The following is a 22,303-nucleotide window of genomic DNA, read 5'->3' on the forward strand; positions in this document are numbered from 1 at the left end:
CCTGTGCATGAATTTTATGGTTGCTGAAATCAGAGACTGGCCTACAGCATCTGATTATTACTCCACACCAGGTTTAGATGGTTAATATAGATGTGGGACTTAATTTCTGTGACTAGGCTTTTAGAGATGACCCAGTCTTGGATCTTTATAACATTTCAAAAACAACTGCTCAGACTCACCTCAAGCCGTCCCAGCTCCCAGCAGCTGCTGTGTCCTCTCCCAGTTGTTCCTGTTCTGCTCCTCCGCCCACAACCTGTACCTCCCTGTCACTGTCCAGAGGAACCAGGAGGAAGAGGGGAATCACAGGATCGTCTGCCTTGCCACTCGTCTCCATGCTCCTCCTCCACACTCTCTCATGCTCCTTGGTTGGGATCAGCCCTCTGACTAGCTATCTCTCTTCTTCTACCTCAGGAACAGTTTGCTGTCATTTTGCTATCAAACTTATGGTGTAACTCTGACAAATTTTGTTTCTTCCTGCTCTCTTTTGCAATGTGCTGTCTGCAAAGCAGATGATATGAATAATGACTCAGTGTGAAGTGGGAGAACAGCATTCTGGCAGAGAATGAAATCAACTCCAAAATGCATCTTTACTTCATTTGCAATTTCTTTCTGACCTCGTTCCCCTTTATGTTTGTCATTTTCCCAATTTTAATTCTTCTTTCTCTGTCCCCATCTCTTTCCTTTCACGTACCCACATCTGTTTCCTCCTTATGAACCTTACTAGCCCAAGTCTTTGTTTTATACCATAAAGAAAACATCCCCACCATCAATTTAGCCTTTTTTTTCCCTCTAAGAGTGGCTAATAGATGTCTAGGGTAGAGTATTTGAAGAGGGTAAACAAGTAATGATGCTTTACAATTTCCAGGGATATTTAACTCCTGATCCAATATGGTAGCTTTGTATATAACAGTCCATGATAACATTTTCATCCATGAATGTGAGCATTTTTTGAGCCTAAGTAATCTTTCAGCATCCAGTATGCTCTGAGATGCTGTGTAGGAACCTGCTTACTGTTGGCCCTCGAAACAAAGCATAGCGGTGGTTAACATCTTTTTCCATCCTCCCCCATCAGTTCCATTGCCTCTTCTTCCTGAGGCTGGGTCTGCTAAGTGGCTAAAGGGCTGCTCTTCCTGCTTAACCTAACTCTTCCTCGCAGCGTGCACACATCCTCAATCTGTGGTCTGCTATAACCCACCTAGTAGCCGAGAGAGGAAGGGAGGGAGGGAAAGCAGCTGTTGTCAGGTGCTCTTTGTAGTTGTTCGTAGCAGAGCTGTTGGCAAATGGGATTAACTGTTATGCAAAACATGCTGCAGAGGTATATGCCCTACGCAAAGACAAGCCTTTGAGTGGGCAGTGTGCTGTTAGGAGTAGAGCTGCTAACAGAGTGACCTCATGCAGGGCAGGCAGCACTGTGTGGCAATCAGCACTGCTCACTGCAGTCCTTGTCTGCACCTACAGCTGAGCTGTAACCAACATTTCTTATGGTTTCATAGGCTGTGGCAAAACTGACAGGCCGAGAACTAAAGGCTTATGCAAAAGCTGGGGCTGTGGCTGATGAAGTGCTCTCATCCATCAGAACAGTGGCTGCTTTTGGCGGGGAGAAGAAAGAGGTCGAAAGGTTTGTTCAGACAAATTGTAAAGAGTCTCTGGTTTCTTTTTCCTGTAGCAACATAGGACTGGAATACACTTCAGAAATCCACTTCAATTAGTCTCTGAATTCTGAAACAATGACCATCTATTAGCTTTGAGAATTATATGCATGTATGTTGCAAAAACTTCATTTTCAAATAGAATTACTTATGCAAAAACAATTTCATAATTCAATCAGTAAAATGAAACATCAGAAATCTTCCAGTCATTCTCACTTGCAGAAACTTACTTGCAAACTTTGCAGCGCATCTGAAAACCTTGGGTACTTTCAAGCTAAGTAAAAAATCTACATGCGAGTGTCACAGCCTCCACAAAGACCCGTATTTGTTGTGCCCACTGTAAAGTAGGAATGTTTGTATTATTAAAAACAAAATCTTCTTGGACCGGGAAAGAAAAGTTTCCTTACGTATTTTTGTCTGTCGTTTTTCACATACATTGCCATGTACATGTGTATGACTTGTTGCTTTATTTTAAATATTGCAATATGAGCATGAAAATACAAATTCATTAAAAGATGTCAGGGAAAGTAGTAACAGTGATAGTTACAGAAACAGTACTTAACAATAGTAAATGAACATTATAAATACTTAAAACTAAGTAAATGAAAATATTGGTAAAAATATCTGAGAGAAATGAAAACAATCTTATGTCTTTCTCAGTTACCTGAACACTTTGTCGTTGTCACCCTCATCTTCTTACAGACATATCTGATCTTTAACCTGATGCTGGGGGTCCTAAAATTGAATAGAATATTTGGTCCAAATTTGGACTAAATTCTACCTAAAACACCTGTAATATCTAATTAGCTGGTCCTAGGTTTTCAGAAGTACTTGCTCAACAGGAAAAGATAAGGAAAAGGTGAATTTTAGATAACTGAATCTAAACTGTTTGCTTCATTTGTTGCCACGATTGCAGATTGCCACTCATATTTTTCCCAATTACGCTTAATATTTATCAGTGCTTTTCACAGCAAGATATGATGATTTGATGATGTTAAACAATTTTCTCTTGAATTCATTTAAAGCATGACATGGTTGTAGAACTTCCTCTGAGGTTTTGGGCAAATTGTCAAACCCCATGCCACTCTGCTAAAACTGCCAGTCCCTTGGCCAGGTATCTGCAGTGACCGTGGTATTTCTTGTGCTTGTCGCACTAGAACATGCAGTGATTTCACGTTCTGGTAGCACTGCTGGTTTCAGCAGAAGTAGTCGGGGTCTCTCGCTTCAGACTGAGAGGTATCAGCCTCACGTGGCCCGTGTTCACTGCAGCACAGTCAGCCACTGAAGACACCTTGTTCTGTTTGTCTTTATTTTAATTTTACTATAAAGTTCATTTCATTCACTTCTGTTTTTCTACAGATATGATAAGAATCTGGTCTTTGCTCAGCACTGGGGGATTCGAAAAGGAATAATCATGGGATTATTCACTGGTTACATGTGGTTTGTAATTTTCCTGTGCTATGCGTTAGCCTTTTGGTATGGCTCTAAACTTGTCCTTGAAGAAGATGAATATTCACCTGGCACTCTTCTACAGGTACCTATTTTACCTTGTTGCAACTTTTCTGGATTGCTTCTTAAAACATTTCTAGAAAACTTATCTGTGATGTTCTGGTATCTGGTTGCTTACTGCAAGGTCACTACTCAGTATATGTTTGAAAGTGTATGACACAACTGAATAAGATGAAAAAAATCCATGTATATTTTAAATATTTCACACTGCTGCCTACCGTGATCAGAATAATGCTTGCATTTGAGAGCCTGGTACACATCTGACAGAGATCTGAAACTAGCTTTCCCATATTGTGTGTTGCCTTGTGGCATCTGGGTTATTGCCTTCTGTGAAGAACTTCTATTTTGATAAAAATAAAACCATTGTGGTAAAGAGGAACCTGGCCAAAGAAAGTTTTATCAAATCTATCAAATTTTGGTTGATGTGCTCCAGCTTCACTTGCTTCTGATCTGTAAGGCTAGACTCCAAGGTTGGACTCTTGAAGTATCCTCTGATACTGGATGCTCTGTCCAGCTGCCTTTGTCTTCTGTTAGTCCTTCCAGGAAGAATGGGTACTGTGGCTCATTTTTTGTCATGTTGTCCTAGGCTTAGACTAAAAGGACATCATGGGGCTTTCAGAGGAAGGTCACTAGTCGGTAACTCTTCCCTTTGGTTGTTGGGAAAGGACTTGAAACAGTGAGCATCTGTGCTACCTGCAGAAACAGTCAACTTAAGACCTAAGGCCATTTATGAGGAGATGACAAATGTTCCCAGATGTCACAACAGAGAACTGAAATAATAATTTCATGATCTCATATACTGGCACATCTAGCATTGGTAGTAGCCCATACACTTCTTTGTGAGAGGGAGACCAAAATACTCCCTGTAGCTGGTACCTGCTCCAGAAGTAAGTTTTGTGAGTATTGATTTAGATAGGAACTGCAATATACAAAGATTGTAATACATTTTTAAATGCTTTATATTTTTAAATGTTGTAAACTCTTGTCTGCTTACTGGTCAAAGACATTTCCAAAATAATCTACTTGCCACTGACATTCAGTTTCAGCCCTTGTTTCAAGGCACAATCATACAGTCAAAGTAAGGTGGCTCAAAAAACACATTAGCAGAAGTCAGTAAAGATCTGAGTGCACACACTCTTAGGCCAGTGCAAATATGATAACTTGATTTAGTTCAACCTGGAAGCAAAGTTGTGAAAGGTAATGAAAATTGTTTCTAAGAGGCATTTGTCTGCTTTTTTTCTGAGCTCCTTATGCTCACATAGTGAGTCACTGCAGCTCAGTTGATGCACAAGAACTCATTAAGCCACTATAGTTTGATTTGCCTATCTAAACTCTCAATTGTAATAAAAATTTGATGTCAAATTTTGTTGATCTCTTTGTCCGCTTTTACAGGTTTTCTTTGGTGTTTTAGTAGGAGCTTTAAATCTTGGTCAGGCATCTCCCTGCCTAGAAGCCTTTGCCACTGGCCGTGGGGCTGCAACAGACATTTTTGAGACAATAGATAAAGTAAGTAATACATTTCTAAGCTGTGTCACTGTGTGGTGGGAAAATAAATAAGCCTCAAGCAGCTGTAGTTTATCCACAGTGTAAATGAGGAAAAATGAAAGCAATTAAGGAAAGATTGACTGTGCAATAGAAAGGTCTAGCAGCATGCACACACGCTTAGAGAGGTTGCCTAACATTCCTTAAGCAGCCTGTTTCTGAATAATGAAGCTTTACCTCAGCCACTGCTGTTTCTTACTCCCATACCTGCTTACATATGGTTCCTGGTCAGTGCAGGCGCACAGAAAGTGTACAGGCAGGCACTATCAGTTGCCTTGCAGTCAAATTTTGAGCAGGCACCTAGCTCCCAGCCCCAGGATGGTGTCAAAAGTTGTGGCTTTATTGGCATTAGGTGGCAAAGGTGGATTTATACCCTGAGTCAAAGTGAGACCAAATGAGCGCAGGCAGTGATCTTGCAGCATTCAGAAATGTTCATCACAATGTTCTCTGTACAGATACATATTTGAAATGAAGTTGCATGAGAAAGTCTGAGAGCTGTTGGCATCTATTCATGAGGATTCCTTTCTCTAACTGCATATATTTAGTGGCCGACAGAACACTGTAGATTTCTTAACAGTACTTTATATCTCTGGTCATTGACAGGCTTTATTGTGCTTGTGCCTATTTAAAAGTGTGTAAACACATTAAAATGCTGCTTGTCTTTACAGTGCACATAAGGGTATATAAAGAAAGCTCAAAGAGCTGTGGTAATGCTAATGGACTTTTTTGTAACCTGTCAGTGTTCTATAATAATGATAACATAGATGCCTTATAAATGCACTTTATAATCTAAAGCTTTTGCTCTAAGATAACTGAAAAAGAGATGAATAAGGGAAGTGTTTTTTAGACAAAAAATTAGAAAGCAAAAGAGATTTGCAACAGTAAGGATTAATCACAAAATTCAAGATAAGGCTGAGTCAGATAACCTTAGGGTAAAAAAAAAAAGCTAATGTGAGATTTTGTCCATATAGAGGAAAGGGTGACAAATTCGATTCATCTGCTTGCTACATTTGTAGGTTTGTGATTTGATAGTAAAAGCTCAGCTCTGCCCTCATACAGATTTTCTCTGGCACTAAACTTACACGGTCATGCTGCAGTTCCTATTTGCAGGATTAGTGAAAGTCTTTTCTTCATAGCTTATTATCAGATTTTAAGTAAGCTATATTCCTAAAGATGAATCAGTCTTTTAGCTGTTCTTAACATCTTAGAATATGCACATTTCCAGTATTAAAATTCCCTTGTATCTGTTAGGCTACATTAAAAAAAATAGATGTATGTATCAATTATCAAATATTGGTGGTGTTATAGTTTTAATAAATTCTCTATTCCATGGTTAATATTTTTCCATAAAGTTCTTCATAAATCTATCCTCAGAAAGTTTAATTTCTTTGGGATCCCTCAAATTTCTTAGTTCTGTGCTCATGTCTGATGATCCGCAATACCCAAAGCCTTGCCAAACGTATGTGAGACCCAAAACACTTTGTGGAAAAACCTCAAATCAGAATTCCATCTCCTAGGACGGGGCATACAGGGATGGATGCTTGAAATGCAAAATGATGAAGTGTGTAGGTTTTCAGCAATTTTTATTTTTTTTTTCAGTGGTGTAAGAGTGTGTTTATATGCACAAAATAGTAGCCATTTTAGTCCTGAGGAGCTGGCTAAATTAACTTAGCTGCATCAATGAAGCATTCTAACTATTCTGTTCAGCAAAACCTAGCTGAATAGTAGACTGTGTAAGTGCAGTAAGCATAAAAGGAAAAGAGGGTGCATTCGTTTTGCCTGCGCTAGCTGCCAGTGACAGCTCTCCCATCACTTTAGCCTTTTACTTCATGTTCCTTGCCCGCTAGCCTAGGGGCAGATCCTGCTGCTGGTTCAATGCAGCCAATTGCTGTTCAAACAGAGGTGCCATGGCTTTGTATGGTATTGGGAATATTTATCTACTGCAACAGTGTTGGCTGCTTAACAGCAAGTAAATAACACAATACATTTTGCCCTAGAAACCCACCATTGACTGCATGTCAGAAGATGGCTACAAGCTGGATAAAGTAAGAGGTGAAATTGAATTTCATAATGTAACATTCCATTATCCCTCCAGACCTGACGTAAAGGTAATTATTCATCATCTCTTTTGTGAACAAATTTACTGTAAAAAATATATCCTGCCAGCAATTTCTAGATTTTCAGTAGAGTTTGCTTTCCATAAGCCTAGACCTGTTTAAAAGTAGCCTGTAAATAATTCTTCCATCAGTGGTGTAATTCTATTTACCATTATTTTGTTTTACCATTCTGACATATCTGTTGCCATACGTATTCCTTGCTGCTGAACATAAACTTGTAGATTTCAGAAAGTTCATCTGCATACAGCTTCTCTTACAATCAGTTATGCGCTTTTATCAACTTATGCAAGAATAGCAGACCAAGTAATAAGCTGATCTGAGCAAGGAAATTTTCGAAAAATCTTCCATTACCCTGGGGATGTATCACGTGACCCATTACAATCTAGGAAAAGGTACAGGAGCACTGGCTGTATAGCCCATTATTTCTCTACTGCTGTGTTTGAAGTGACAAATCCTCCTTGGAAAGTGCATTTGGCAGACACAGAAGCATATGAAGTATCAGATTATTCTATATAATTTAGCTTTTACATTCTTAACATTTATGCTTTAACAGGCGTTCATAATTCATATAGACTGTTCCTTAAAGGGGATTTATTACCAAGTTCTCCAATGGTATTAGCTTGACTAGTTCTTAGTGATGAAAAACAGGAACAGAGAAAGATCAAAATCTGATGCCTGTCATGGAAAATTGTGTTCTGCATTTCTGAACTCTTCAAACAATGTAAAAAAGATTGTTTTCTTTTTCCTCTTTCTTCATATATATATATTTTTTAATTTGTGTGTTTGAGTCTCCGTGTAAAGATAAAGAATATAGGATGGATCTCCTCCTGCTGCTTGCCTATATGACAGTGAGAGAATTAGAATTGATAGATTTTTTCTGTTTTCTTTTTTCTTTCCAGATTTTGGATAACCTTAATATGGTTATTAAAGCAGGGGAGACAACAGCTTTTGTTGGAGCTAGTGGAGCTGGAAAAAGTACAACAATACAGCTCATCCAGCGTTTCTATGACCCCACTGATGGCATGGTGAGTGTCCTGTTCTAGCAGGCGTTTCTCTAGTCTTAGGGACTTGAAAGAGTGACTTGGTTTCTTCTCTGAGATGGAAAGGAACTTTTTAAGGAACTTTTTTTTTTTTTTAATCCAATAAAGAAATGAGTGAAATTCCCTCTCAGGGGAATACTGAATAGATAGTATTATCAAAAATTACGTGAAAAACTGCTAGGAGAAAATAAAATTCAGTGACAACCTGAATAAAATCTGTACCTATAGATAAAATAATTCAGGAGTGACAAACCATTTTATGTTCTGGGAAACTCAGTATTAAACATTTAATCATTATCCCATAATACTGATTTAGCATCTGCCATTACCATTTAATAATAGTTTGGCTAAGAATATGAATACATCTGTTAAGTCTCATTCTTTTTCTGTTTTCCTAGTTGGCACAAATCACACATATGGTGACCTGTATTTGAATGTATAAGAGACAAAAACCAACTTAGTGTAAGCATAGTCTGCAAAACTCACTTATGCAGAACTCAGTTACATTTGGGTGTGTGTTCTATGATTTCTTCCTGTTTTTCATGCCAAAAGACTGAAGTTTCAATATTCACAAAGAACATTTCACCATATGTCCTAACAGTACTTTGGAATCTTGAAGACTAGAAAATGTATGAAAATACAGTGGTGCTGCTCACAGCAACCTTTCTTTTTCCATTGTCAAGAAGAAAATTTTTGTAAACTTTTGCTTGTCTGCATTTTTACAAAAAATGCCTTTCCTTCATTAGCTACCTCCCCAGTACTGAGACAAAGGAATAAATTTGCCTAGAGGTATTGTTTTACACAGATGAAAGGTAAGGACTAGAAAATGAGGCACACAGACATACTTTGAGGCCTTGTGAGTAGATCAGGCTAAAAAATAGAAATTCCTCCCTTTGAAAGTAACTACCTGTCTTTAAAAGTGTCTACAGGGAGATGTTGGAGGATGGTTTATTCTTCTGCCTGGCCCTCTATGGAGCAGTTAATTCATTTTTACTAATGGAAAACACACACCATCTGTATATGCTCAAATTTGTAAGTCCTTTAAAGAAAGAAATTTTGATGGGTACTTTCTGCCTGGCTTTATTTGTGAGACCAAGGAAAGAGAGGTGTTGGGAAATTAAATCAAAAGCACAACTCCTACACACCAGAACTATTGTACACTTCTGCTACTACACTGTAGTTTTTCTTGTATGAAAGCTGTGTTTTACACTGGGCAGAGAAAAACAACATCATAAGCCCTTTATTTTTATTGTGTCTTTCTTTGTCTCTGGACTGAAGGAAATAATGTCCTTGAATTTTATTTTGCTTGTCCTTGCTTTATTTGGCTTCTGTAGGTTACTCTGGATGGCCATGACATTCGCTCCCTTAATATCCAGTGGCTACGCTCACAGATTGGTATTGTTGAGCAAGAGCCAGTGCTGTTTGCTACCACGATTGCAGAGAACATTCGCTATGGTCGGGATGAGGCTACCATGGATGACATAATCAAAGCAGCCAAACAAGCCAATGCTTACAAGTTCATCATGGACTTGCCACAGGTATGCTGTGCCTTGTAAGTAAAATCTGATGGAAAAATAGAGATTCTCTGTGTCTTTCCCCTCATGCAGCCACCTGTGATGGGCAGAAGATTAAAATGTAGAGTAGGCAGTAACCTGTCCTCAGATCAGAGTTAATTAGGTCTTACTACGTGGATTTCACCAAGTTCATGTATATAATATAGATAATTATAGATTATCCTGGCTGTCTAGATCTTAGGCTGTATGTGTTTATCTAATTCTCTACCTGAAGCTGGTGCGATAATCATGAATCAGAGACACGGTATTCATGAGTCACATGCCATCAGCAGACAAATCCAGCTCTCTGGAAAGCTTGCTGGTGAGTCATCTGATGGAGAGTAGGCAGGTGTTTTCCTCTGCATTGCAGCTTTTGCTGATAGAGTTGTTCTGAGCCAAAACAGAACACTGCACTTTTTTATCAGTACATACTTTTGGTCTGGGGTTGGCAGTTTGCTTCAGGCAAGACAACGTTGTTCGTTAAGAAGAAAATTACTTCATCAGCTCTCCTTTGCATTTGGTGCACTAACAGTGGTTTTTTTCTTTCAAAAATGAAAAATTTTCAAAGTTATTCCCAGGAGAAATCTGAGAGACATTGTACCAGTATCTATGTTGATTTCTAATAGACCTCTTTGTTACAAATTTCTTCTTTTTTCCTTTACCCAGCAATTTGACACTCATGTTGGAGAGGGTGGAAGCCAGATGAGTGGAGGTCAAAAGCAGAGGATAGCTATTGCCCGAGCCCTTGTGCGAAACCCTAAAATCCTGCTACTGGATATGGCTACTTCAGCACTTGATAATGAAAGTGAAGCTATTGTCCAAGAAGCACTTCATAAGGTTTGCTTTAGTATAGCATAAATCAGACTAACAAGGGCAGAAATTATTTTGAATGCATTCTGCAGACAGTGCTGCTGAATTTCAACAAAGCAGTAAAAAGCGTTTCTTAATAGTATTCGTATGCAGAAATAGAACCTTAGTATTATTGACAGGAAATATTTTTTCTTGCATTGGGACATTAACAGGATAGTTCCCTTTTTCCAGAGATAGGTGCTTATCTTGGGAGGTTCTCTATACTTCGTCTTGTTTTGTGTGAACTAGGATCTAGTCCATGTGTTCTGGGTCCGACAGCAAACCCCTTATGAGGGGAGTTTGGCATGAAGTAAGTAATAAGATGCTAAAGACTGTCAAGATTTCACCAATTCTATCCATGCCAAGAAAGACTCTTTTCCCTGTCAACTGTCTGATTCATCCAATAAAACTAAATATTGGCATCACAGACCCCTACTCCCAAACCAGCTGTGCTAAGGTCCTCTTAGTCATCAGAGAGGTGACCAATAAAATTGATAGGATCCCAGGTAGATTCATCTAATTCTACAGTAAATATGTAAGATAAGTGAAAATAAAGCTGCCAGTTTTTCTCTCCATTTAACATAAAGGGAGCTTAGTCATGTGTAAATTTTGCTAAAACAAACGCCATTCCTAATGCCATTGGAATGCTACACACAGACAATAACTATGTCAGATGACGGAAGAAGAATCTGCAGTCTGTAGAGAGGTGTCACTTGCAATCTTGGTCATTTTTCCTAACTTCAGTCCATGAATCCAAGAAAGACTTTGCTAAGGCAACACATTCAGAACACTTGAATTGCATTCAGGAATAATTCTTCTTTGGTAGCAGAGAATATTGCAGTGATCAGTCATGTGTAATTGACTGTTCTAGAACTTTGCAAATGTCTGGGTTTCTCTGCAAAGCTGGAGATAATAGCACTCCAACAAGTGTTAGTGCTGAGTCCAAGTTAAAACACTTAGTGCTGCAGCAGTGCCCCTTCACAGCCTTCATACTGCAACAAGATGTTCCCACACAGCTTAGATTGCTGGCAAAATGAACACCCAGGTGTCTGTCTCTCTTTTTTTTGGTGGGGAATATGTGGGCTATGGATGGAATTCAAGCCAAAGTCCACCTGAAAGACTGCCTTTGATTTAGAGAAACTTTAGGTGATAGAGCATTGGTTCCAAGTGTCCATTTGCTGTCCTGGGACTGGGGCTGTTTTTGTTCCCTGTCAGGCTCGCCTCGGCCGCACATCGATCTCGATAGCTCACCGCCTGTCAACCATCAAAGCTGCCGATGTCATCACTGGATTTGAGCATGGAAGGGCTGTGGAGAGAGGAACTCATGAGGAACTCATGAAGAGAAAAGGGGTTTATTTCATGTTGGTGACCTTGCAGAGCAAAGGAGATGCAGCACTTACTAGAGCAGCAACAGAAAGTAAGTGTCTTGATTTCTTTAATAAAGTGATATAGAATTCCACAGAATGTAGATTTATTTTTAATGGGGCTAATTGCTTTCCGCACCCTCTTAATGACTGACTTTTAGCATTCAGCAAAGTAATACATTGATAGCCCTAGCCAAAAGGTTTTTACTGCATGTACACTGAATAACCTTCCTTCTATAGATCTGCCCTGAAATATTAATCCTGATCAGCAATACCCTGCCATTTTATATTTTGATTTTGTGCTGACAGTCCAGCCATGTCACATTTGAAATACAAGCAAATTACAGAGTATTTTGAAACCACCCTATTTGTTTTACTAGAGGAAGATTTAATCAAAGCTTCTGGAAATGGAGGTCTAGTAGAATGACCTTTTTATTTTTGGAAGCATCATATCTTGGATATGATTGTCTTAAAAGAACAATTACAGTATCAAAATAGGAAAACAGCCTTCAGCACTCACATCCCAAGTGAGATGGCCCAATATTCAATTAATTTCATCCTGTCAAATACAAATATTAAAACCTGGGGTATATGTAGGATGAGCAGCAAAGTGGTGCTACATTCCTTGCCTTCTACAAAGTATTCCAATTATAGCTTGGAGACTGCACTTTTTTACAAATCAACACTGGACTTAAGTTGTATGTAATTTTAGCACAAACTAAAGAGCTGTATATACTGTATTCTACAGCAACAGAAAATAACATTGAGCCAAATCTTGAGAAAATCCAGTCATTCAGCAGAGGAAGCTATCGGGCCAGTTTGCGGTAAGTCTTAAAAATCAATGTAAATCTCAGTATGTTTCTGGATTTCTATATTTTTCACACCATTCCATAATCCCAGTAGTGTTAATTATTCACTGGTCTGTGTGTTTTGAAAAAAGGGTGGAAGGGCTTCAAACATTTCACTGAGACACCATCCACTTAGAAAGAAAGAGCTTGGGTAATATGTTAATGATTGAAGGTCCATGGATAAATAGAAAGACTTTTAATTTTACTCCCCTTTCTAGACATAGGACCCTCTTGCAAGGTTCTGGCTTTCTATATTTATGTTCCATTTTTAATATTCCTCATACAGCCATGTATTTATATTGCCTAATGCACTTTCAATCCATTCACTTTTTTTTTTTTTTTTTAAAGAAAAGACATTGAGAGGTCGATGATGCAATGTGTGAGGACAGTTTTATTAAGGCTTCTTCTTGATGAAAGTGAAAGCTTTTTAGAAGCTAGGCAGTCTACTTAGACGTCTATTATTTCTTTCTGGCAAGCCCACATCAGACATGCAAGTGAATCTATCTCCTACATCACAGGGTCATGTTTCAGTGGGGAGAGAGCTGGATTTTTTCAGCATCCTGTTTTTCTGGACTGAACTACTTGATAATGGTGAATTGACTTGGTGTCTTAATAGCTTATGCAAATGTAGTAGGATACACCATAATTTTCCCCCCAAAAAACAGTGCAGGTCACATAGAAGACAATGTCTGAGTGGTGGGGTAGAGTAAGATTTTGAAAAGTATTTATTCCCCCTGTGGGATATTTTCTTCTCAAAAGCTGAGAGAACACAGGAAAAGAAAGAAGTCAGTGGGAGTCGTGTGATTTGCTTCAGTGAAACCTGATGTAGTTGTTACGAAAACTGTTTATGCTTTGAGAGAAAGTATTATGTTACTGAACTGTGAAGAACAGACTATATCTGTCTTCCTTCACAGAGCTTCACTTCGGCAGCGGTCCAGATCTCAGCTCTCCAATGTCGTCCCCGACCCTCCATTATCCATTGCAGGAGATCAGGCGGAGTCTGTGTATCTTATGTCTTCATATGGAGAAGATGATGGACAAACAAAAAAGGTCAGGTCCAATAGTTCATTATTAAATTGCAACCAAAAAGGACATCTTTTAATTAATTGTTAATGAGAACCTGTAAATATATGCTTCTGTTATAGGCAGATATGTCTTTTTGGGTTGATACTTTTCTCAACTTAAACAAAACCACCACTTCAAGTTCTATGTTCTGTATCCTCTAAGCTGTATTTTGATGGCCCTCATGCTTATTGTTCCACGTAAAATTTGTAGCAGACCATGAGCTCTTGGTAAATCAACATATGTTGTAGATCAAGTTAAAAAATACTTATTAATTAAAAGGCATATAAATTAAAGTTGAATTAACCAACAAAAAGCAAGGCGCTCAGTCTGTGAAATGTAATAGCCACTCAGCAACAGAAATGATGCTACTTCTTGTTCAATAGAGTAAATTCCATTTCTTCTCAAAATCAGCTAGAGGTGTGTGAGTAAAGAGAGATCCTCACTGCTAACAGGCCCTGAGTCCTTTCACTGACAGTGTCCTTGTGCAATCAACTAGTATAGAAAATAACAAACACGTTAAAGTTATGCAGGATAGAACCAGTTCTTTAGGAATACTCACAGTGGGTTTCTAAATTGCTTATGAAGCTCCCTGCCCCACTTTGCAGGGCTACAGATACTCAGTGCAGAAAACGGCAGTTAGAAGTCTCTATTCCTGCTATTGCTGAGCCTCTTCTGTGGATAAATAAGTGGCTTTAGTGCTGTGACTCTGATACTAGCTCATAAGGAAGAGAAAAAACCAAAATGTTTCCACCCATTCATCCTTGCCCATTTCCAGCAGATGGGTCTTTACAGTGTCTGTTTTGTCTGGGCATTTCCAGCCATATGAATGGCAGGGCTCAGCACACCGAGTGTTGCAGAAATACTGCACAAATCAAACTGCAGGGTAAGTTATAATTTGATGATCAATATTCTGCTGGTACTGGGAGTAATTATGGGAATTCTGTCCATAGTCTGACGATGTTTCACAAAAGGGAGGCATAATTAGCATGTATAAAGCTCGACTCTGGCTCTCACTCTTATGTCTCCGTTTTAGTTATATTGCACACCTATTAATTTGATGCAGAGTCTGATCAATGTGTTTACCCACAATGCTGTAAAATCATATTTAAGAACATTCCAGGAGAGACATAAGAAGCCCCTTGTGAGGAAGAAGCTTAAGTTTTGGTATTGAGTACTGCATAATGCATCATCTGGAAACAGCAGACTGGGAACAGTCTGAGTTTCTGTAGCAGAAAGTCTGGTCATAATTAACCTCTTAATTTGGAATCAGTAGAGCTACATAAGGCATGAATCTGTCTCTCTTTCTCCAGGGACAGTAGCAGTAGTCATTTATGTAACCTTCCTGTGACTCCCTAACCCTGCGAAAGAGCTCCATGCAGCAGCCAAGGCCCATCATTGCCCCTTCCCATACAAACCTAGAGCAGCTGTTTGGGACTTGGACATAGCCATCTAACTGACAATGCTAATGATATTTATCTCACTGTCATAGGGAGAACATCACTGGGAGAATGCATTTGTTTCATGAATCCAACCTGTTTTTTCAGGAACCTGTTGTTGTGGAGGAAGACATCAAGCCTGTACCATTTACCAGGATTTTGAAATACAATGCCTCTGAATGGCCATACATGGTGCTGGGATCTCTGGGAGCAGCTGTGAATGGAGCAGTCAGTCCTCTCTACGCTTTGTTATTCAGTCAGATTCTTGGAGTAAGTAATGCTAACATTTTGAAGAGTATTTTAGCTCTTAAGCAGAAGGGAGCGAAGGAACCTGTGAAACAGTACTTGACATGTTTTGGGTGAGTCTTTAGATCTTGTCAAGCAAATGGGGTTAGGCTTCTTGCTTATAAACAATTATTCAGTAGGGATATTTATATCATTGTCATCACGCTATCATTTGAGCTCTTTGACGGGGCAGGCTTGTTAGCATTTGTCATGTGTGCTTCATTATCTCTCATGTTCACTTTCCAGGAGCTGTTGGTAGTGGGTTTCTGCACACACACAGGATTTATTTTAGGTGAGACAAGCTATACCTTGCATCCAGGTACAGTGAGGAGGGACACTTGCAGAGGTCCCTCCATGCAGCATTTCATTCTGCAGTCTTGGTCAAACCTTTAAGAAAGCTTTGGATCAGACCCCCAGAATACTTCACATTTTTCTTCATATTTCATTACAGGAACATTCAGCTCTTTGCCGTCTGCTCCCTGCAGAATGCCCAGGGAGAGAGAGATCATTGTAACAGGTTTCATACCTGCCAGCAGAAAGTAGATTTGCATCAACAAGTATGAAAGAAGCAGGAAACAGGAATGTGTTTTTAAACCTTGTCATTCACTAAGGAATGTGTTACCATTAAGCTTTGCTTGAAACTTTTCACGAGTTCAACTGTGTCTGTTTTTTCCTTCAAACACTTGCTGGAATAGAAAGAGAGGATGCTTCCTCCTTTTGTAAAACAGCTTTTTGGAGAAAACATTTGCCGAGTTATTTGGAAACTGGAGAGCTGCTGAAGGAATTCAGCACTGCTGTAACCAATGCCCAGGAAAGTGCCCTAAATTGTCAAGAATCAGGAGGATTTATGCTGTTTCTTATTGGGTAAAGTAATGACAAATTCACTGGGAAGAAAATGGGAATGCTAGTGTGGTTTAGTGGTTTAGGTAACTACCTGAGAGCGGGTAAAACTTGTGTTGCAATCCCCATTTATTTGTTTAGGTCATGTTAGGTATCTATGTGTACAAAGAATGTAGGATCTAAGGGGTAGACATGCTTCTAGAAACTGGAGGTTTCACTGTTGTTTTCTGTGGGGTGCGGTGGGGTGGGTAGGTGGGTGTTTTGGCTTTGGTGTTTCTCTCCAGGAAGTTACTAAGGCTGTCCCTGGTGATCCACTTAGTGGCTCCTGGCCAATACGCTATGGCCTTTTAGCCTCAGGTCTGCCGTCTCCAAACACTTGTTGAGTGTCTAGACCTCATGCCAAGGACTGTGAATTTCCCTAGGCAGCAGGTGAGGCACTGCTTTGTGTAGTCTGCAATGAATCTAACCTTTGACTCCTATTGAGAGCTAGGTTTTCTAAACACTGGGAGGTCAGGGCCTCAAGTCATCCTTCAAGATGCTGAATGCCTTTATTGCCAAGGATGCATTCCTCCTCTTGAAGGTCCGAGTTCATGGAAAGAAAGAGGCTGCAAGAAAAAACAAGCCACAGCCAACATGAGCAAAGACCAACATCTGTGTTTTATTATTCATAAACTTAAGAAATTTCTGCCTGCTGCCAAGGAAGGCAGGCAGATGGAACATGCATCTGCTTTCCAAGCTGTTTGACTGTCTGCAGTGATGTTGTGACAGACATGTGGGCCTGTACTCTGGGAGCAATACACCGGAGAAGTGAGGGGAAAAATCCCCACAGCTATAAAATGAAAGAGTAAATTTAGCAGAGTCTGCCTTGAAGGTGCTCAGAAAATAGTCTCCAAAAGTCAGTGAAGAGCTGGATAATACTGGATATGTCTTTTTAGCTGTTCAGTTCAGATCAGAAGTGTACCTGTGAAACACATTTCTCAGTTGTTTCTTCCTTCTGTGCTTTGGTTCCCATTGTGGAACTGTCTGAGTATGGGAAATCAATCATGTGCTAGCAAAACTCAGCTGGAAGGTGTGTTCCAACTGTTTGCAATACAGAGATCTCTTTCCAAACAATGTTATCCTGGACTGCTGCATTCAACTCTAAGGCCCCCAGCACAAGAAGGACATGGATGTATTTGAACAAGTCCGGAGGAGGGCCACAAAGATGATCAAAGGGCTGCAGCAACTGTCCTCTGAAGGACTGGCTGAGGGAGTTGGGGTTGTTCAGCCTGGAGAACAGAAACAGTACCTTAGGACTATAATTAACATCACATACACATTAACAAATGTATGTGATGATGAGTAGTTACTCTGCTGGTTATGTGTTATGCTAACAATACGTGTGACATGACCATTACAATGAAGTGCATTTTACCTTCCTGTCTAGATAGTGCATACCATGGTGATACTAAAAATACTGTTACAACAATTCTCAAATCCAGAATTCTTGCAGGACACAGTTTACCTGTTCATGGTTCATCTGTTCACCTTTGTATGCTTCATTCGGTCCAATTGTTTAAATAGAACGTGTGATGGAAAGAAAACTATGCTGTATCTTTTCTAGATACATAAGTTACAAAGACAGTTGAAAGTTGCTCACAACCTGTTCAATTCAGGATGAAACAGAAACTACTGAAGCTACAGTGGATTTCATTAAGGGGATAGGAAAAGCAGCACACTACTATATGTTTTGTTCTTATTATGATGGATTAAATTAAGAGCTTTGCATCAGAGCCTATCTGGTGACTTAATTCAAACAACGATTAGTCTGACAAAGTAATATGCCTTGCTAGTGAAAAGTAATATCACAGCACGGCACTGGAGCAGACCTTAGCTTGCATTGCTAAGTGCTGTTTAGATATTATCATTCTGGATTTTGCAGGATTTATTTTGCTGCCAAGGTACTTATGTACAAAGTTAAAAGCACTTTAAGTAGAATTCCCAATAGAGAACAGCTATTTGTTTTTCTCAAATCCAGGCTCTAATTCCTCACTGTTACTTTAATGTGTGGATCACTTTCAACACTAAATAACTTGGGTTGACCTTTTAAGATAGGAATTAAGTTTATTTTTGTGGAAATTTTGTACGTTGCAGCTGTAATGAAAATTTCTTATTCTCTTTCTAATGTTAGCTACTAACCTAGAAGAGTTTAAGATAGTTTTGATGTAAGTAAAGCTCAAATGCACAATTTATTTTTAACTACATAGGGAGCAGGCTGAGAAGTTGAGAGGGGAGGCAATGTATCACAGTTTTTACCTGTGAAATCCAATTAGAATGAATTTAACATTAGCAGAGAAGTACAAACATGAACTGTGGCTTATACCTGTGAGTAGCAGAAGTAGTTCAACAACTGCAGGTAAGTTAACTGACCTACATATCAATTGCTGTGAGTGGAAGTAATTGCTAAAAGATGGCTTCTTAGATTTGTACCACTACTTCAGCAGCAGCCAGTAACACCAACAGTTGTTGAAGAAGACCAGATATAAAGAACAACTGATAAAAGAAAAATTTCATGGAGGTTGGAGCAGGGCAGGATGGAGGGGCTGTACTTTAATGCTTTTTCTTAAGTACTCAGCAATAAACACGTATCCACCCTCCTTCAGTAGAAAACAATAGGTTCCTGTTGAAGCCTACCTACAGCAAGCACATCATTAGTGTTGTGCAAGGCGAGTCATCCTAAAGTGTAATGACTTATGAGTGCTTTATTTCATATGGCCCAGTAAAGTTCAAATTGTCATAGATTAGAGAGGAGGTCAGGGAGCTGCTGCAGTGTCTCTTTGTCCCTACGTTTTTTATTTTATTGCTATTCTGGTTATCAGCCAATACTGGGAGGAGAGGGATGCGATTGATAATTATAACTATGCATGGACAGCAAATAATCTCAGTCTATGTAGACACCGAATATAATGAACTTGTTGTTTAACAGCAGTATGCTGTACCCAGGCTTACCCTAGGGAAGTAAGTGGGCATTTATTAGGGGTGAGGGAGAGCCCTGTGTTACGGCTTTGGTTCTAGGCAGGGCTTCTGTATTTGACAACAAGAAGTCGTGAATTAATGGTTCTGGAAACAGGGATGAACACACAGGTGCTTCTCCTCCTGGAGACACACTTCCGTTCAAAGGCAGCAGAACAACATTTCCTTTTGTCCCCTCTCCTTCTGGACAGACTCTGAGCCAGAGAAGAGTAGTATGCACCCAGGTTGCCTGTCCTTGAGCCACAGAGGCCAGATGTGGTCCTGTCTCTTGGACTCAGCCAGGGACTTCCTTTGGTGTTGTCCTTCCTTCTTCACCTGTACCTAAACTGACACTTCTAATACTATTCCATGCATTTCTTTCAAAGACCTTCTCCGTTCTTGATGAAGAAGAACGAAAAACCCAGATCAATGGTGTTTGCCTGCTCTTTGTCTTCATTGGACTTCTTTCATTTTTTACACAGTTTTTACAGGTAATAGCAGTACAATGTAAGTAAATTTGTTTCTGATCCCTTACTCTGTGTGTATCTCTTCCTGTACAAAATTTTTGTTTATTGCCTTGCACCCCAGGGATACACCTTCGCCAAGTCTGGTGAGCTGCTTACAAGACGCTTAAGGAAAATTGGTTTCCGGGCGATGCTAGGGCAAGACATTGGCTGGTTTGATGACCGGAGGAACAGCCCTGGTGCCCTGACCACAAGACTTGCAACAGATGCATCACAGGTCCAAGGGGTAAGACCTTAAGCACTGTTTTACTATAGGCACAGACTATAGTAAAGTTTTACTATAGTTTTACTATAGGCCTATTTTGGCACATCATCACAGACATTAACTAGCATGCAAAAGGCAAAGTCAGTGTAGATCTGTCGCTGATCAGCCAATTAAGCTTTTTTCTGTTTATCATAGACTGTGAACTTGGAACAACTATCACTGTATTTAGCTAAAAGTACAACTCGGATCACCGTTTACTGACCATTGTTCGTGTCTGTATTACCAAAACAAAACCACAAAAATCAATGAAATTAATACCACCTAAGTGGAACCAGGAGGAACATCCAAGAACTGTCATTGATGTATTTTTTCTGAAGATGAATTAGCTTTTTGCCACAATGTTTAGGTGTTTATTTCAAAAACGTCAGGTTCATATTTTAGCAACATTCATCAGTAATCATGTTTTCAAGTGTTTTCAAGCATGGTATTGTTCTTGCTGTTTGTGACAGTTTTGATTTAAACTGACAGTCCACTTAAAAACCATTTGACAGTACTGGCGGGTGCACTAGCCAGGGATCCACGCAGCCAATTTCAGTGTGACTTATTATTTGGGAAAGTGAACCACTAGCACCATGTGCTGTGTTCCTTAGGGGATGAGGATTAAATCATGCTGAGCTGTAAGCACACTACCTATCTGAACTGATGCTTTGTTAGATGCAAGTCAGACACCATTTTACTTGGCCCCAGTAAAAGTAATTTTCTAGAAATGAAGGAAACATACAGATGTTTCTGTTACAAGTAATTGGCCTGATTCAGCATGACTGAAGATAGTGGATTTGTTTTTAAAAAACTTTAATTCTGGAAGTTTTAAGAATTTAACAGGCAAATGAGAGAAGAGGTTCCCAAACCCCCTGTCAGCAGGAATTTCCATAGACTCAGAGAAACCATCTGCAAGCCTCTTCAGAGCATATTTTAATATCATTTAGAGATTGCTAAAGTTTTATAGGAAGAATTATTTAAAGATTATTGAAGTTACTAATGGAGCACAAGTCAATCATATCTTTTTTTTTCTTTTCTTTTCTTTGAAGGCAACTGGATCGCAGATAGGAATGATCGTCAATTCCTTTACCAATATTGGGGTGGCCATCATTATTGCTTTCTACTTCAGCTGGAAACTGAGTTTAGTCATAATGTGTTTCCTGCCCTTTTTGGCCTTGTCTGGAGCTGTGCAGGCTAAAATGCTGACAGGATTTGCTGCTCAGGACAAGAAGGCTCTGGAAGCTACTGGACGGGTAAGTTATTTAAAAACTGTATTTGCAGTCAATTTATATTTTGCAGTTGAAAACCAGGGAATTTGGGACTGTCAGCAATTCAAATGTAATGAAACTTACAATTTTTTGCAAATAAGTTGCAAAATTTCAGCTTGTAAAAATACTGAAATGCCATTGGGAACTCCCTAGCTACAAAAATATTTACTGTGTGTAACGTGGGCTGGCCTGCTGCCTTTGAAACACACAACTTCCTTTGAGTTGAGGTCAGGGCCCCTGAGTTCTGGTACATCACTCAGAGCCTGATCCTTTTTGAATACACGTAGTTCAACAGTGCAGAAACCAAACTGCATCATAAATACCGGGGAGTTAGAAGACAGGCAATGTGAGGAAGTGATCCATAGTGACTGCTAAACATGGAAGAGTCCAGTCTGAACAATCAAATTCACTGTACCTATCTGTACCTCCACATTGTGTGATAATGCAACAGATCTGACCCTTAAATTTGGCCAGAAAAAAATACCCTGAAATTGAATGGAATACTTGGTAATGATTTATATTTAGATCTCTTTGTACATTCTGAAAACAGCCATAAGCTGTAAACATAGGAAAGTGTCACACCCTGAAATGACTATCAAACTCCAGACAAACTATAGCGTTATTAAACCAACTTCTGAATAAAATTACTTGAGATAAGTACGGTGAAACTTGGCTCAAACAAACTGTAAATTTACTCCTATAGATGAAACTGTAGTGCTATTTTGGGGATAGAATCTCAAATTTCGACTGGAAACAAGTATAATAGAAAACCTAGGATTAGTTAAGGCTCCGGAGACGTTTCCAGCTTAGGGAAGGATCATGGGGATTATCTCACAGTTTCCCATGTTACATTTTCTTTGTACATAGACAAGAATTTGCTTACTTTCTGTCCATGTGCAAGGTAAAAATCCTCATGTCACTTGCATTAGAATCAAAATATCACCTTCCCTTTATATGTTCCGTCGCATCAGGCTTGTTTGAACATAAGAGAAACAGTAAGGGTTGAGATGGAATGGAAAGACAGCACATTCAAATGATTTTAATTTATGAAACAGAAGTTGGGGATAGCAACCCTTCTACCTTCTACCCTGATTACTGGTATAAGTAAAATAAGTAATATAATTGAAATATACATGCTTAATTAACAAATACATGCAATCAAGGAAATAATAGTGTTCG

The 22,303-nt window shown here is 39.3% G+C and overlaps 2 protein-coding genes across 14 annotated transcripts in view; one reads left to right on the plus strand and one right to left on the minus strand.

The window, feature by feature from the left end:
- The window catches only part of DHRS9 (dehydrogenase/reductase 9), a 32,378-nt gene extending 30,917 nt beyond the window's left edge, over nucleotides 1–1,461 (minus strand). For 2 of the 3 annotated variants that reach the window (XM_080601027.1, XM_080601026.1), the window contains exon 1: nucleotides 180–1,459. The gene's annotated coding sequence lies outside the window, so the exon portion shown is untranslated. Of the gene's footprint in view, nucleotides 1–179 lie in introns of all 3 variants that reach the window. The other variant, XM_080601029.1, reaches the window with a different exon arrangement.
- Nucleotides 1–22,303, plus strand: part of ABCB11 (ATP binding cassette subfamily B member 11) — a 68,987-nt gene that overhangs the window by 41,438 nt on the left and 5,246 nt on the right. For 10 of the 11 annotated variants that reach the window (XM_080600931.1, XM_080600935.1, XM_080600936.1 and 7 more), the window contains 14 exons: nucleotides 1,494–1,618; nucleotides 3,009–3,183; nucleotides 4,551–4,664; nucleotides 6,698–6,808; nucleotides 7,717–7,842; nucleotides 9,192–9,395; nucleotides 10,077–10,247; nucleotides 11,475–11,676; nucleotides 12,372–12,447; nucleotides 13,386–13,521; nucleotides 15,081–15,242; nucleotides 19,475–19,579; nucleotides 19,677–19,838; nucleotides 20,906–21,109. In XM_080600931.1, the coding sequence (XP_080457057.1) occupies nucleotides 1,494–1,618; nucleotides 3,009–3,183; nucleotides 4,551–4,664; nucleotides 6,698–6,808; nucleotides 7,717–7,842; nucleotides 9,192–9,395; nucleotides 10,077–10,247; nucleotides 11,475–11,676; nucleotides 12,372–12,447; nucleotides 13,386–13,521; nucleotides 15,081–15,242; nucleotides 19,475–19,579; nucleotides 19,677–19,838; nucleotides 20,906–21,109 (2,073 nt within the window). The remainder of the gene's footprint in view (nucleotides 1–1,493; nucleotides 1,619–3,008; nucleotides 3,184–4,550; nucleotides 4,665–6,697; nucleotides 6,809–7,716; nucleotides 7,843–9,191; nucleotides 9,396–10,076; nucleotides 10,248–11,474; nucleotides 11,677–12,371; nucleotides 12,448–13,385; nucleotides 13,522–15,080; nucleotides 15,243–19,474; nucleotides 19,580–19,676; nucleotides 19,839–20,905; nucleotides 21,110–22,303) is intronic. The other variant, XM_080600940.1, reaches the window with a different exon arrangement.

This window comes from Anser brachyrhynchus (genome assembly GCF_964034855.1).
Source record: "Anser brachyrhynchus genome assembly, chromosome: 7".
Classification (NCBI taxonomy): Eukaryota; Metazoa; Chordata; class Aves; order Anseriformes; family Anatidae; genus Anser; species Anser brachyrhynchus.